Genomic DNA, 17,267 nt, shown 5'->3' on the forward strand with positions numbered 1-17,267 from the left:
GCTGGGTGACTTTGGGCCAATCACTCTGTCTCAGCCCAACTCAACTCACAGGGTTGCTGTTGTGGGGAAAATAGGAGGAGGAAGGAGTAATAGGTACATTCCCCACCTTGAGATATTTTTGAAAAAAATAAAGGCAGGATAAAAAAATCTAAAAAAAATGCCAGAAGTTTTAAACCTTACAAAAGTATCAATACCAGTCAAAACATAAGACACCACTTATATTGATTAAAACAAGTTTATTCGAAATGATGTATTTGTACCTCCAAATATTAAATATCAATTTCTCCAGTTATTTGTCTACAAGACATACTTGATCAAACAATATGATCTGATTAACTATGGAAAATTTATGATTCAGGGTAGTGACTCAAGAACAATATGTACAGAAATAAGATTTTTAAAAAGCAATACAATTCTGAAAGCAATTGCTAAAATGAAATTTTAATGTTTTATTTACATTCTTTTATATATTAACATCTGACTACCTACTATACCTATAAGGTAAAATAATATAATGCAACTAAATTTTTGCAAAGCCCTGAGACATATATTTATTGATTCAAAATGACAGAATCAAATTTAGTGTAGGAGAATCCAACACAGACAAAACATCCATTCAGTTTTCTGTCATTAGTCAAATGCCTTTGTGAGGACCATAAACTAGGGATGCATAACTTTGTTCAGTTTGCGGATCACATCAGGCTTTGTGTGGTGTGTTGAAAACCATGCTCCACAGCCAGAATAAATGGGTTTTAGAGTGTTTCAGGATTTTTAAAGAGTGAAATATTTTGCCTTTTAGAAAAAAAGGATTGAAATCTTTGGGACCACCAACTGAGAGTCACAAAAATCACTTTTTGCACCCGTCATAAGCAGATATGTATACAATTAAAAATAACCAGTATTCTAAAGCATACTGCCTCTTGGAGTTCATATTCCTCTTCAAATTCCATAGAGGTATCATGGCCAAGAGTCACTGGCAAATCTATCACCTAGAAAGCCATTTAAACCACTGCTATTGGGATGTACCAGGTAATCCAAACTTCTTTGATTCTTAGACATTTTTTTACAAATCACCAAAAGTATATAAGTATATGACAGTGAATCAACATCATCATTTTGATCAAATGCAGTTCATTTTAGACTCTAATTGAATCTCTGTGTCACACTACTGCTTATTTATTCTAGTTGAGCCCTTTTGATTTTTTGTTACAAGCATGAATAATTTGATGTGATCTATACTCAGCTACCAGCATGAAGGATCAGTTTGATTAATTTAAAAAGAATGAACACAAGGCTAGCATTATTTTTCTAAATGTTCATAAATTATTGCTGTGACTAATGAAAACTCCACAAAGACAATGTTTCTTTCTAAACCAGTTGGAAAAGTGTCCCACAAAAACAATTTGTTTAACAAATACATACAGGTGACATTAAAAACTTTTTAAGAACTAAACTGAATTCTACACAGAATTCCCCATTATAAAAATTTAAATTATTAGAGCTTTTATTACAGTTCAATGAATTATAACTGCTCAAAATAACAATATAAAGAATTACATAAAATAATTAAAAGCTAAAAGATAAATGACTATTAGTAAATTGTTAGTATTCTTGAGAAGCTTATATTTTATGTCATAAGCTACAGCAAAAGTGTTTGCCCTTGTTATTTGTTATTCTTAATATTTGCTATGCCCTGATGCCAAGTCAAGGTAATCTAACACATATCTCATAAACAATACAGCCCACTGATCAGAAATTACTCTTAGGTAAAAAATATATAGGACTGTAACTGTCAGTTTTGTTCTTGATATCTCAAACTGCTTAATGGACTAATTCAAACTGTTCCAGAATACTTGGTATGAAATATTCCCATCTGTGCAGAAGAATTGTTATTAACTCACTATATAATAGTGAACAATATATTCTTGTTTCATAGAAACAACAAACATTTGCCTCCACCAGACAAATGGTCTATTTACAGTAACATAGGGGCTGCCTAACTGACAGCGAGTATGGGTCATTTTTACTCATGGAGCTTAATAGACTGATGATCTCTGCTGAATCGTCTTCCCTTTTAAGATCCGTCTTATCTGAGAAACAGGAAATAAGGGAGAAAAATCCCAATTATTCAACAGCACTTAACAGCTACATCATTTAAGCCTGAGAGTATGCAAATCATATATACAGGTAGTTCTCATTTAGCAACTGCCTCATTTAGTGACTGTTTGCAGTTACGATGGTGATGAAAAAGTAACTTTACGACCAATCTTTGCATTTATGACCTTCACAGGTCTGTAAAGCAAAGGAAAGCAAAAGTAGTCTTCAGGTTACAACCACTCATTCAGTTACCGTTCAAAGTTATGATGGCACTAAACGAGGGGGACTTATAACCAGTCCTCAGAGTTCTGGCTGTCGCAGCATCCCCACAGTCACGTGATTGCAACCCGGGTGCTCAGTGCCCAGCTCATGATTACAACGTTGCAGCAAACCCCAGTCACGTGATCACGATTTCCAACATTCCCTGCTGGCTTTCCACAAGCAAAGTCAATGGATAAGCTGGCAGGAGATCACAAGTCGTTCCCGCTGCTTTTTTTGCCCTCCTGTGCTCCATAGTGCCTGCCCGTGGCACCCCCCTGCCTATCCATAGTTCTCATCCGCCGCCTGTTTGGCTGGGTCTCCTGTCTCTTCTCATTAACAACCCACACAGTCCTGGGGTTAAAACAGCAACTGGGACCGCCAGGATTGCTGTTGCTCAGTGATGCGGTCACGTGACATTGCCCTTTTATGACTGCATTGCTTAATGATGGAAATTCTGGTCCCAATTGCCATCATAATCTGAGAACTACCTGTAAGATCATAAGCACAGTCACATTTTCACTTAGCAACCCCTTCATTTAATGACCAAGTTGCTGGTCCCAATTGTGGTTACCATACAAGGACTACCTGTATTGTATTAACCTGAAGATGGGATCACTAAATGAATGCAATCGATCAAATCAACAAAATGCTTACTGAATTGCCCACTAAATGGCTTCTGTAGGGTATCAGATCTTAATTCCTCAAGAGAACTATTCATGAAGAACTCATAGGGTCAACATGTATATGTCACTATGACTAATGTAATAGTTTCCATGTGCATGATGATGAGCATCTATTTCCTTTACGTTACTGAAACTAAAATACTGCAGCTCATTGATTTATATATGCTCTGTAATTTGAAAAAAAAAAAACTGCACCTTAAAGAGATGCAACTAGCCATTTCACAGAATAACCAAAAGAACTTCTATAATTATAAAGGACACTCCGTAAAATAAACATGTGTTGCAAAGTGCCCCAGAGTTCAAACCTTATAAAATGATGTTTCTATTTTTACAAAAACCATAATAAACTCAACATGAGGGATATTTCCCAACTTTTGTAGTTTCATTTAGTTCCAGAAGAAAGCAAAAGTAGTAGTCAAAGAAAGCAACATTTTCAATCTGGTTTATTATAAAGCTATTCTTCATTTGTTTAGAAATCTAAAGAATAGAAGTGCACTTCTGCTCACTCCATAACAGGAATAGAAGACCACAGGCAGGAGGAAAGAAGCATGAAAAGTGCAGTTTACTTCACCTGAAAACAAGATTTCAGGTACCTTTTATCTCTTACCTCAACTCCAACAGGGCTATCAGGAACCAAGTGAACTGGCTGCTCATTTTCCAAATTCCTGGCACTTGGATCAGCTCCTTTGCGCATCAACAAACGAACTGCATCCAGCTGAGTCACTCGATGCTGCAAGCTAGCAGCTACGTGGAGTGCGGTATTGCCATTGTAAGCCTAGTTAAAGTAAGAGAGAAATATAATTACTTAAAAGGAAATAATGAGCTGGAGAATTATTTCTGCAAATAGGCACATACTGAACTAGATGTATGGTTTGTTATTTATATACCTTGGCATTGATAAAAGAGAGACAATTTGGGAGCTCTAAAAACAATCGAAGGAGTTCCACGTTTGCTTCTTCAGCTGCTAGGTGAAGGGCTGAACGGCCACTTTTACGATCCTGTCCACACACAAAAGAAAATGTCCAAATAATTTTTATACACTGCACATTTAATCACTGTAAAATGCAAGAATACATATAACTAGTCGCTTAAATGAACATAAAACATACTTTGGGGCAATAGTTTCTTGGTCTTCTTAACTAGTAGCATTATCTTTGCAATGTTACAGACTGAAGATGAGCCTAATGATTAAACTACATAATACAGTAATTATGTAGGATTTAACTGCACTATCAGAAGTTTTGGTTTTGTTAATGCATGCAGCAACCAATCTGAATTTAGACTGACATAGTCAGGGGAAGGGGTGTTGAGAGAAATCTTTATCTTACCCAGATTCCTTATTACCGCTGTCCCCGCACAATCATCATATACACCAAAGTTTTTAAAAATATAGTCTATGGGTGCCAATTGCAGAACTAGGATCATCCATTATTTCTTTGTTTCAGAAACAGAGGCAAATATTGGTAGGTATAATATGATACCTGCAATTATCAGCCAACCATTAACTCATTCATGTGGCTTGCTCCATTACTCAGCATTGCCCCATTATGAGCTTTGGATAGTAATCTGGTTTATGCATACTAATTTAAGTGAGACTGCCCTGATATACAAAGATTTTACTGTCTCCATAAAGGACAACTCAAAGTCAGTGAGATAGTCTTTTCACATGCTAATGTGCTGTAGGAAAAAAAAAGCAAATTGGAATTCAAAAATCAGTATATTTATTTAAACAGTATAAACTTAAAATATAAACTATTTCTTCAGTTTAAGAGTGGTCACTTTGTGTGCAACAATATATATATTTAAAATGCCTATAGATTATCTACCCAGGAACATAAAATATCAAACTAAACTCTCAGATAAAGGTATACTGGAACTTAAGTTAATATTCTTTGCCTAAGAATGTATCATGTACCACATCACAGGATACATTTTTCTCCACACCTAGATCTTCAAACAGATGCAGAACAGCAGTACGTGAATAATTTCTTAGGTACAAATCTGAATCTATTGTAATGTTTCCTAATGTTACTTACTGTGGCTTCAACAGAGGCCCCCATCTGAATTAGAAATTTGATTGTATCTGCCAACTTCTTGCTTTTCAATCTTAATTCCTGGACCTCAGGAGTGTGAGGTGACTGCTGCCTCTGTAGGTCATGCACTACAGCATTATGGACCACTACTGCACAGTGCAACGCTGTCAAACCTTAATATGAAACACAGCAGTTAGCAAAAGAAAAACCCAAACAATAGGCATCCCAACAGTAATATATAGACTTCAGCTGCATTTTATTTGTAATGCATAACTTCAAAGGAGTTTTAATCTGTGCTCCAGTTACTGACATACAGCAGAGAAAGACAGAATTGTTAAGATCTGGCAATTTAAAAAACATACGTATTTTTAGTCATTTAACTTCACATTGTTTGATAAGTCTTTCTATGTACAGAACTATTACTAAGAATATTGATTTATATCAATAGGTTTAAATGAATATCTGAATATTATTCCTGTGCTTGTTATTTGACTCAGACAGTTATAAGCCTTTACAATCTACAAAAGCCTTTCCCAATTTGGGTACTCTCTGGATATGTAAACTTCAATTCCCAAAATAGGGCCCCCTTTTACAGACATTGTTTAACTAAGTTATCTAGGCTAATGTCTGTAAAAGGGGCCCCTATTTTGGGAATTGAAGTTTAACTAAGCATTATCAGTCTAGCATTATTAAGCTCAACTAATTAACAGTGCTCAACTAATTAACAGATGAGGCCCCATGGTAGAAGGCATCTAGTGTGGGATTATACTATTTTCTACTACACTAAGCCATTTTCACAAACTTAATTTATTTTATTTAAAAGTGAATGTCATTAACAAGAGAAAAAACATCTGTATTATACAACATGCCAAGTACAAGGCCTGAGCATCAGCACTGAAACCTGAACATTTTTAATTGGGTATTTTACCCATTTAACACACAATATAGGACTATTAGTTGCTCACCATCATAATTAGTTCCCTCCAAATCAACATACTGATTGCTTACAATGGCTCCTTTCTGGATTGCCTGAAAATGAAATGAGAATCTATATTAACTATATGTAACAGTAACTGAAATCTGAAGGCATATGATGAAGTTGATATAATCCAGAAAAGTGTATGCCATAGGAAATATGCCAACATTTTGTAAAACCATTTGTTTGCAGGGAAGGGAGAAAATGCAGAATTAATTTCTCTGTGTTTTCATATGGAGTTGGGAAGGCTACAGATCATATTATAACACATTATGGACTTCCAGCTCCTGAGCAATTAGGGCTAAGCTGGTTGGTAGAATTCAGTTAAAACTATACTTCCAAGTAATGTAAATAACCTTAACAGAAAGTATACTATTTTGAATCCTTAATATACAATTATCAGTGTTGATATGCATCATATATGCACGAATAGGTAAGGAGAAAAGGGTAAATAAATTGGCTCAGCTTATAATTCAGATGTCTCACCTGAAGGACTTGTGCATGACCTTTCTCAGCACACACATGTAATGGAGTTCTACCCCAGCAATCTGTAGTATTCACTTGTGCCCCGAGACTAACCAGGTCCTGGACAATAAGATGCTGATTTGCAGCCACAGCCACCTGTAGGGCACTCTAGAATAACAAAAAGCAGATGTATTAGCCATTGTAATCTTAACAGGAAATGGCAATTAAAAAACAAACCATATAAAAGCCTTTCCGATGAAGTAAAACCATTTCAGAGAACACCTCCTTAACGACCCAGCTTGGTCTGTGTAGTTTAGCAAATAATTCTGTTATATATTAGACTTCACACTAACTTTCCAGGTTAATATTAAAAAGCAGTCAACAAGGGTTTTAGTAAGAAAATAGACACAGGAAACTATCATGGGCATAAGATAGGAATTTGCTTTGCTGAGAGCATCACCTGGCCATTGTGTTCTTTAATATCCAGCATGTGCAGGGCTGCCATCTTTCTTGCCAGCACGTAGGAAACTGCCCGTCGTCCCTGGGCAACTGCAATGTGGAGAAATCTGTAGGAAATAAATAGAAATGAACATATTATTTAAGGCTGAACAAACATATCAATTTAAGACATTTTGAAAATATACTTCACCCTAAAAAGCCATTGAGAAAACCCTAGGGAACTTGCAGACAGCAAAGACCACTTAAGGTAGTATTATCATCCAATGCATTCTTTTATTTTATCATATTTAGGTGTGGTACCAGATGTCAGTGCAATTAATGTACTACAGTATTTTTTGTTTGGTCAAATGAATGGCAGGCTAAAGGTATCTAAACTAATAATGCTTATTCACCACCTCCACTTGAGCAATAAGTGACATATGGACAATACTCACGTGTCACCATCAGAATCTTTAGCAAGAATCTGGTCTTGAGAGATGTTGGCCATTTTGCTTTCTTCCTGTTCCACTTGCCACTGGAAAAATGATTTGCCCAACTGACTTGTGTTTCCTGTACTGCCCTGAAGTTGCAGAGACATATTTGAAGAAGATAGAGATAAACCATGTTCCTCAAGACCACTGGATGTATTATTTGAGACTTGGCTGAAATGCTGAATACAGCCGCTGACATCAGTCTGCTGGTGGCCACTAGGCATTCCTTGAGAGAGTGGAACAGAGATGTTGTCTGGCCCGTCTGAGTCATTTAAGAGAGAAGCAAAACTTTCTGTGGTACAATATGGCAGTTCGTGGCTCTCAAAAACATGTTGATATTCAGAGGAATGGCTGCCTGCAGAATGTGGCCTGTATTCCAGCAATGGAATACAGTGCTGGGACATATCCTGCTGTTGTTGGGTAGGAGAAAACTGATAATTTTGGGACAGTTCCATCATTGGAGAAGAGCTGCTTGTTTGAAAAGCTTGGTACTTTTGAGCAGGTGAAAAAGCTTGTGCCCCAGCCATCTCTTGATACTGTTGTTCCCCTGGAGAGTTAGGATTGACCGTGGGGTGAAGCCAGCTAACTTGTACAGTGTTCAAAGACACTGGACTGGATTCATTCTTAATATTGATAATATTCTGCAGCATATCACAGCTACCATCTTGCTTGGGCTCATTATTATGGGGATCCTCCATATTATTATCCATGGAAGTTGGTGTCTGCGGAGGTGTCTGCAACATAAGGTAGATATTTTAAACTGAACTAATTGCATCTTGTCTTGGAAGGCAGGTGAAAGCTGTATAACAATGTGGGAATGAATATGAAAAACTCCATTAAAACACTTACCAAGAGATGAGGTTGCAAAGTAGCTGTTCTTTTGTAACACACTCCATCAGAAAGACAGTCTGGAGCTTTTCTTTTCCGATTATGAGTCAATATATTCTTTAGTTCTACTGAAAAAAAGCAGAATTGGTAAGTTTATGACCCACCCCGTTTTTCCAATATTCAAAGACAAACTCAGGAAAAAAATGAGAAAATAAATGTACCCGTATATGGATCATGGTTTATCAATGCTTCTTGTGCCTATAAAAAAAAGAAAATATTTTTATATAATGAAAGTACTCTATGTCTTAATTTTATTTTATCATAGTGATAATATTTATAGAAATGTAAGTACATATTATAAACTTCTAAAAACTTTTTCAGGAAAAAAACAATTAAATCTTTTATTAATTATAGCTTTTCCAGTAATTGTATTCTACTACATTCAAAGAGAATGAGACAAACTTAATATGTTTCTCAACTTGCTTAGTTTTTTGTCATTCTATTTCTTTCAGCCAGAAAAGATTAAAGCTTCTGAATATCAAAAGAAGATGATCTGAGAGTAAGTTTCAGAACAGATCCTCCATGCATTTCAGTATTACTTAAAAGCATAGAGAGAGGTAGATAACCTAGAAAGTTTACATTTGCACAGATATCCTACAAAAATACATAGCAATCACTGGGTCATATTCTTAGTTTTTCAGATGGCATTGTGTCAAACCAGTACTGACTTACAATACAATGCATTTACAGATCCTTATTAATTTCATTTTTTACTGAACTGAAGACTTTTAAATATAAGCTTGAGGTATGTTAACAAGGAACACAAATAAACTATCTCTGTCTTAAACCTACCACTACTGCTTTTCAAATTAATGGAAGGATAATAAGTGAATATAATTAAGTATTTTATACAATCCACTAATTCTAAAACTTGCAGCAGCACCAAATACATGGTGTATTTGTGGGATTGATAATTCAAAGAAAATGCTTCCAATAACAGAGCTCCCTAGAGACTGAAAATGTTCTGTTACAGACAGATATACATGCAGAACATGGTTAGGAAAATACTTGTTACTTCCTTCTAACTCTATTTTTATATTGCTCACAAACTGCTGGTCTTTATATACACAAAAGAGCACCATCTATGCAGAAGAAAGAAATCCTTGAATGAGGAATCCTGAAATATCCTAGTGAAGTTTGAATATAATGAATGCCACAGAATGCTGAACAGTTGTTGGGAAGAATAGAAAATGCCAAAAGAAGCATCTGTCCATCTGGAATCTGGAGTAAGATTATTTTGTTGAAGGCCCCATTTATTCTAAACTAAATTAAAACTCTGAGTCACTTCCCATTTTTAGGTAACATATGGAATGGGTAATATTTATTAACACTAAAAAATACCTTTTTGAATCAGACTGAAATCTGCTCAGTAGAACCTTCAGATACAGTGCCTTGAGCAAATGCAAGGTTTGTCCTCAGCATTTGCCAGCAAAAAAAGAACCACCTATTTGTAGGTATAATTCACAATTCTCATTCACTGACAAGTATTTTTTAAAAACTTGTATATTTCTTTTTTAAAGGGCACGCCAACTAGCTGTTATTATCATATCTCACTATAATAAAGTCTATGTTAATTATGCTCTATGTAAAGTTGCTGCAAGTACTGAATTCCCAAATAAATACTTCTGTGATTCTGAACAGCACTTATACAAACACGTAACACGGACCTTGAATTCCTCTGTTCCATGATCTGAGGACATCTGCTTGCTGTTTCTAAGATGCAACAACAATTCTTTCACAGAGTTTTTTACACGAACACCTTGGAAAGGTCCTCTTTGTTGCTTTCCTCCCCCCATATGTTGCTCAGCTGTTAAGACACAAAAATAAGATAAAATCAAAGCATGAGACTATTAAACAGGAGATTTAAAAGAAAAAAACAGGGAATTCATATAAATTTATTTTAAGCAAGAAACGTAACTAATTATTTGGTTAATATTCCAATTACAGACTCCCCACCACAAAAGTACATTAAAATGGTAATTTTCCTCCCCCAAACAAACAAACTCTTTCTCCCAAATCCAGATGTTCTCAAATTTCCAGTGGTTTCATGAGCAAGTTAGAGAGAGATTGTAATTTTTTTCCAAAGCTTTTCAGGCTTTTGCAGGCAAGACAGGAATGTCAAAACTCACTGACACTTTGCCTGGACAAGCTTTCAGTGGGCTTGTGCAAGCAAAGCAGGGAGCAAACCTGGATCAAGTTCTGAGATGGCTAAACCCATCAGTCTAGCCATCTGTGATTCACAGGTTGTTCTTTAATTATTTACTATTATTCATGGAGATGTTATACAAATTCATTTATATTTTTAGGGATTAGCAATATTGCAAAGATGGAGAACCCCTACCTAATCTTTTAATAAGAATGTATGGAGAAATTCCTACTCAAAAGCATTAAGTATTAAACTTTATATAAATAGATGTTCAATATTACTTGCATATGTCCCCTCCGTAGTTAAACTGCTTGTCAAAAATATGCTCATAATATAAGATTAGTTGCAAATATTTTATTCACCCTCTTAATGTCATCAACTCCTTAAACACAATGTATTTTGAAGCTTAAAAAACAGAAGTGAAAAGAGGAACAGTTACACACAGCAGTCTGAGAGAGAAGTGGTGACTTCATTGAAAAAGTACAAATCAAGTTTTCTACATAGTCCACCCATATTTAATTTAAAATAAATAAATAAATAAATTCCCATAGAATTGGAATTTCTGAATAGGAAAAACAACTATGATTTAGGAATAATTTCCCCTTTAGAAGTTTTAATAGAATCCCCCCCAATCTAATCAAAAGGAAACCAGTATCTGAACACTTCTTGAATGATTCAATTTCAGAACATAAAGAAAAAATTCAAGGATCAAAGCAAATGAAATACTTCAATCAATAAGATTTTAGAAAGCAAACGTCATAAAAATAGAAAGTAATATGAAATACAGTATTAAAGCACAATAACAGCATCATAAATGTGTAATAGTCAATTGACGAAGGATATCAAATTAATATGTCTTTGGGAAGATGTATCAGATATAATCAGACTAGCTTTAATATAATTCTTGAACAAAAGATAAAAAATCATGACTACACTGAAAGTCTACAAAATTACCCCTTTTTCCAAATATTTTAAAGGAATAACTGAGATAGAAAACTTAAGCCTGAAAATATTGTAGACGCAGATTTCATTTGGCATAGTACAAAGCAACCATGAACATCTCCACTGTGTACCAGAACTTATATCATGGGCATGAAAAATAGAAGTTATGTCAGCAACAGATTCTCTTAATTTGAAGTTTTAGTCTTGAAATAGGAAAGCTAGCATACATGTATATGTCTCCCCATATATTTGGCACACAGTTTTAGCCATGGCTCTATAGAACAGAAGACAAAAATAGATAAAAGTGAAATGTTTCCACTGAACAAGTTGTGTTAGCAAAGCTTTCACTTTTCACAAAATGACATTATATCCCAAAGTCAGAATATCATTCCTTATATAACATGCCTTTTTCTAACTGTACTGTTAATTGCATGAAATCTGTAATCCCTCTTTCATAGTAAAAGGCCAGTGAACTTTTAAAAAAAATTAGTATATCATCTTATTTGCTTGCTCCTTATGCCTTCGACAGTAAAAAAATAATTATCAAGATATGCTAAAACTAATATAGATAAGAATATTGCAAACTCTACTTTCAGCAAACATAAATCAATAAACAATTTACAGAAAATTAATTCACTGCAGGGCATAGTGCCCAATAAATTACTTTCCATTTTCAATATAATGGTATATTCAGAAGCTGTCCAACACTGGGTAATGAACTAGGTAATGCTCAAGGATATTTGATATCTGAAATTGCTGGTAAATTTCAGTCCACAAATTTAGCTCAACATCAACACAATTTTTCATTTTCTCTATATAACAAACACCATCTGCCAACTCTTACAGCAGTCATTAATGTCATATAACTGGGAAAGGAGAGACAGTCCATTTCCATAACTTTAAAAACGCCTTTCAAGAACGGTTCAGTCAAAGAAGTCAAGCAACTAGAGAGTAGAGGCTCAAGCTAGCTTTGGACAGGCACTTACCACATAGGAAATCCACAGCATTTATTGTGTATAGTGTTATACATTATGCATCTACTTTAAGTATTTTGATGCTTAAAAATAACTCTTTGGCACATCATTCAATCCGTCTCAGGTTTCTGACTTGTTCAGACCCAGTGAAATACACCATCTAGGTTATATACAATTTTAGATACTTGTAGGCAAAGCATTATGCAAAGCAGCCTTACGCCACTGAAATATAGGCATATGTATCATGGAGAGGGGAAATAGGCACTTTTAGATGGGCAGTTGCATAGGTGGTAATGGGCAATACTGGAAAAGCAAGACACACTTCATTCTGGACATCCCATTAAATAGCTTATCTAAGGCCACTGCTTTAAATAGCTCTTAAGGAAGCTTGTTCCTTGACAATCCAGGCCATCAGAAACACTTTCCGCATAACGTATGAACCTGGTCCGACATACTGGTCAACCCCAAATTCTTCATTCTTGGAGCTCATTCAGGTAACCAAACCAAGCGTTTGGTAAAAGAAATATATACGGGCGCACACGTGTACACACACTCACCACGACAAAGGTGGCAGAACGTCACGCAAACAGCCTTCCCTACCCCGGTGCCCTCTAAATGCATTGCACTACAACTCCCATAACTCCCAGTGCGGTTAGGAAGCTGTAGTCCAACATAACTGAACGGCACCGAGGGTGCTGGAGAGCTATCCATCTTTCAACCTGACCGGAAAACTTATGAGCATGAGCCTATCCAGCCGCAGCAGCGGACGTCGCTTTTGGGAGCGCCGGAGTGAACTCCCTCCGCCTAAAACTTATTTCAGGGGCTACGCCGAATCGGCCACCAGGTGTGTCTGTACCTTCTCCAGCATGGTTCGCGCCGCTCCGGGAATAGCGCCTCTTCCTGAAGTAGCTGCCGCCGGTACTGCCATTGCCGGAGGGCTCTGAATCGGATCCGGGGGATCCCGGAGCGGAGTGAGTGGGCGAGCAGCTCCCCTCGCTGGAGCGAGGGGAGGCTCCGTAGAAAAAGGCCAAGTTGAACGGGCTGCTCAGAGAGCCGGAATCGCCATCTAACCGGGCGTCCCGGCTGTTATCCACAATCATGGCCGGGGTCGCGCAGGGGCTGCCAGGGACAAGAGGAGAGAGAAAGAGGCTCGAGCAGCTGAGCCCAAAGCCCACGCCTTGGCCTCAGCAGACCGAGTGGAAGCTCCGAGAAGGCGGAGGCGGGCGCGGCAGCTCTTATAGCGGCCTGAAAAGTGGAGGTGCAGGGGAGAGAGGGGAGGAGAGAAAGGTTGGGCAAAGCTCTCTGACCGCCTCCGGGACGAGCTGGGCGCGGCTGTGTGGAGCAGCGGCAGTTCCAGTAAATGCGTTGCGTAGGTTTTGTCAACAGCGTTTGGTTCTCTCGTGACTCGCGACCTGGTAGCTTAGGAGACCTGGGAGGAGCGTGGCCCGAAGCGGAATCCGAGGGCGGGCGAACGGTTTTTGGCGGCAGAGACAGCAGCAAGAGGGAGCGTGGTTTTCAGCGGCGTTACACTGGCCCGCGCTCGTCGTATCGCTGTCGGCTTCTAAAGAAACGAGAGGCGCTACGAGCGGCAGCTCGAACTTGCCACTTCATAACCAAGAATTTAACACAAGAGGAGAAGGAGTTATAACTTGACCTTCTACTTGTAACAGCTGTTCTCACACGGACAGAAGAAAATGATCTTCTGGCTGTTAACCAAACAGGAAACGGATGAAAACCGGGCCTCCTGCCCCTAAGAGACCGTTGCCCAGTTTAGGCGGGAGAAAGGCACAGAAATAGACGGTTCAAAACAAAACTCCCACTCGAAAGAGAGCAGTTGCTGTAATTCTTTTGTAATGGCTTTTTTTAGCTTTCTGCCATAAGTAACTAAGCAGAAATTCCTGGATTCTTGTGAGCCTGTTTATGAGCCCCACCTTGCCAGAAAGAAGCCTGAGTTCCTACATACAGTAGCGCTAAGCTATAGTTGGCTGAACCATGAAGGTTAGGCTTCCCTTATTTTCAAGCAGTTGAATTGGGACAAAGATGATGATTCAGCGGCCATATGCTGGCAAAGTGGGCTTTAGCATGCTTTCAGACCTTGGTATTCCTTTGCTTGTGCAGGCAAAGAGAGAATGAGTTGAGAGAGCTAAACCTGGGGGCCTGTGTCTCCCTATTTTCTGGGACTTTTCTCTAGACAGGCTGTGATGCCAGGTACTGGAGTGCACACCATGCTGTGTGTTGTTTATTCGTTTAGTCGCTTCCGACTCTTTGTGACTTCATGGACCAGCCCACGCCAGAGCTTCCTGTCGGTCAACACCCCCAGCTCCCCCAGGGACGAGTCCGTCACCTCTAGAATATCATCCATCCACCTTGCCCTTGGTCGGCCCCTCTTCCTTTTGCCTTCCACTCTCCCTAGCATCAGCACCTTCTCCAGGGTGTCCTGTCTTCTCATTATGTGGCCAAAGTATTTCAGTTTTGCCTTTAATATTCCCTCAAGTGAGCAGTCTGGCTTAATTTCCTGGAGTATGGACTGGTTTGATCTTCTTGCAGTCCAAGGCACTCTCAGAATTTTCCTCCAACACCACAGTTCAAAAACATCTATCTTCCTTCTCTCAGCCTTCCTTATGGTCCAGCTCTCACAGCCATATGTTACTACGGGGAACACCATTGCTTTAACTATGCAGACCTTTGTTGTCAGTGTGATGTCTCTGCTCTTAACTATTTTATCGAGATTTGTCATTGCTCTTCTCCCAAGGATTAAGCGTCTTCTGATTTCCTGACTTCAGTCAGCATCTGCAGTAATCTTCGCACCTAGAAATACAAAGTCTTTCACTGCTTCTACATTTTCTCCCTCTATTTGCCAGTTATCAATCAAGCTGGTTGCCATAATCTTGGTTTTATGGAGATATGCCCAATTAAATGCAAAATTCCAGAGGTTAGCTAGAAGAGATAAGGAATTATTTTTAAACAAGCAATGCATGGAAGTGGAAGAAGACAATAGAATAGGAAGGACAAGAGACCTCTTCCAGAAAATTAGAACCATCGGAGGAAAATTCCAGGCAAAAATGGGTATGATCAAAAACAAAGATGGCAAGGACCTGACAGAAGAAGAAGAGATCAAGAAAAGGTGGCAAGAATGTACGGAAGATCTGTATAGGAAGGATAACAATATCGGGGATAGCTTTGACGGTGTGGTCAGTGAGCTAGAGCCAGACATCCTGAAGAGTGAGGTTGAATGGGCCTTAAGAAGCATTGCTAATAACAAGGCAGCAGGAGACGACGGCATCCCAGCTGAACTGTTCAAAATCTTGCAAGATGATGCTGTCAAGGTAATGCATGCTATATGCCAGCAAATTTGGAAAACACAGGAATGGCCATCAGATTGGAAAACATCAACTTACATCCCCATACCAAAAAAGGGGAACACTAAAGAATGTTCAAACTATCGAACAGTGGCACTCATTTCACATGCCAGTAAGGTAACGCTCAAGGTCCTGCAAGGTAGACTTCAGCAATTTATGGAGCGAGAATTGCCAGATGTACAAGCTGGGTTTAGAAAAGGCAGAGGAACTAGGGACCAAATTGCCAATATCCGCTGGATCATGGAAAAAGCCAGGGAGTTTCAGAAGAACATCTTTTTCTGTTTTATTGACTATTCTAAAGCCTTTGACTGTGTGGAACAGAACAAATTGTGGCAAGTTCTTAGCGGTATGGGGATACCAAGTTATCTTGTATGCCTCCTGAAGAATCTGTATAACGACCAAGTAGCAACAGTAAGAACAAACCACGGAACAACAGACTGGTTTAAGATTGGGAAAGGAGTACGGCAGGGCTCTATACTCTCACCCTACCTATTCAACTTGTACGCAGAACACATCATGCGACATGCTGGGCTTGAGGAATCCAAGGCTGGAGTTAAAATTGCTGGAAGAAACATTAACAATCTCAGATATGCAGATGATACCACTTTGATGGCTGAAAGAGAAGAGGAACTGAGGAGCCTTATGATGAAGGTGAAAGAAGAAAGTGCAAAAGCTGGCTTGCAGCTAAACACCATGCTGTAGGATAAGCCTTACTGAATAAACTGCAATTTGCTAGGTTCATACCACATGTTATGTCAGAATCAAATTAACCTTGTCACAGTTCAGAAGGGTTTGTGAACACAGTAGGCAACACAGGCCATGTAACTCTGGATTTACTCTGGTAGTGTTTTTTTTTTAGTGTCCCAGTACCTGGTCTTTTTAACTGCCTGATAGGCATGCCTCTTCTACTTGCCAGCAGTCTGTGCCCTGCAAAATGTATAATCAGTGTTAATAAAAATTATATTAAATGAAGTGAGCTTGTATAGCAATGATACTTCACTCCAACTTTCACTTTAAGTTGGTTGTCATTACTGTCCTCTATGTGTGATTTTACCATAACATATATAAAGAAAAGTAAAAAATCTCAGTATGATTTCAGATGACCAACTAAGTCCTCTCCAAATCCCCACTGGTGTTCTCCACAAATTCAGTTTTTGTTCTTTTAGAAATTGGATGACAAATAGATCTGTCCTCCCTGACATAAAGAATGAGAAGTGTGGTTTTCCATTGCAAAGTTACCAAGATGATTTTCAAAGATGTAAATCCCCAGTGTGCACTCTGTATGACAAATTGGAAAGGCAGCTTACCTAATTACAATTAACTCATCTGACATTTAAAAAAAAATCCATGCATTGCAGAAAAATAAGCCAAAGCAGATGAACAGTGCAACCAAAATGGTTCTTCTCCAGAAAGGTACAGTGTGATTGTTATTTAAATTAGGGCAATGAATTTTATAGCAGACCCCTTTCTTGCTGTCCCTAGGATCCCCATGGTAAATGTTGAAACTTGACAGC

The 17,267-nt window shown here is 38.1% G+C and overlaps 1 protein-coding gene across 2 annotated transcripts; it reads right to left on the reverse strand.

The window, feature by feature from the left end:
* Positions 1–216: 216 nt before the first annotated feature.
* On the reverse strand, positions 217–13,602 carry NFKBIZ (NFKB inhibitor zeta). 2 transcript variants are annotated; one of them, XM_063305592.1, is made up of 12 exons: positions 13,251–13,602; positions 10,000–10,139; positions 8,494–8,530; positions 8,294–8,397; positions 7,409–8,178; positions 6,976–7,081; positions 6,537–6,683; positions 6,040–6,103; positions 5,078–5,247; positions 3,929–4,039; positions 3,649–3,816; positions 217–2,090 (listed from the first exon to the last, which is right to left on the reverse strand). In XM_063305592.1, the coding sequence occupies exons 1-12, from the start codon at positions 13,492–13,494 to the stop codon at positions 2,037–2,039; spliced, it is 2,115 nt and encodes a 704-aa protein (XP_063161662.1). In that variant the 5' UTR covers positions 13,495–13,602; the 3' UTR covers positions 217–2,036. The 2 variants fall into 2 exon arrangements, with proteins under 2 accessions (XP_063161662.1, XP_063161660.1); XM_063305590.1 differs by having other exon boundaries at positions 8,294–8,400.
* Between the last annotated feature and the right edge of the window lie 3,665 nt (positions 13,603–17,267).

This window comes from Candoia aspera, chromosome 5 (assembly GCF_035149785.1).
Source record: "Candoia aspera isolate rCanAsp1 chromosome 5, rCanAsp1.hap2, whole genome shotgun sequence".
Taxonomy (NCBI): domain Eukaryota; kingdom Metazoa; phylum Chordata; class Lepidosauria; order Squamata; family Boidae; genus Candoia; species Candoia aspera.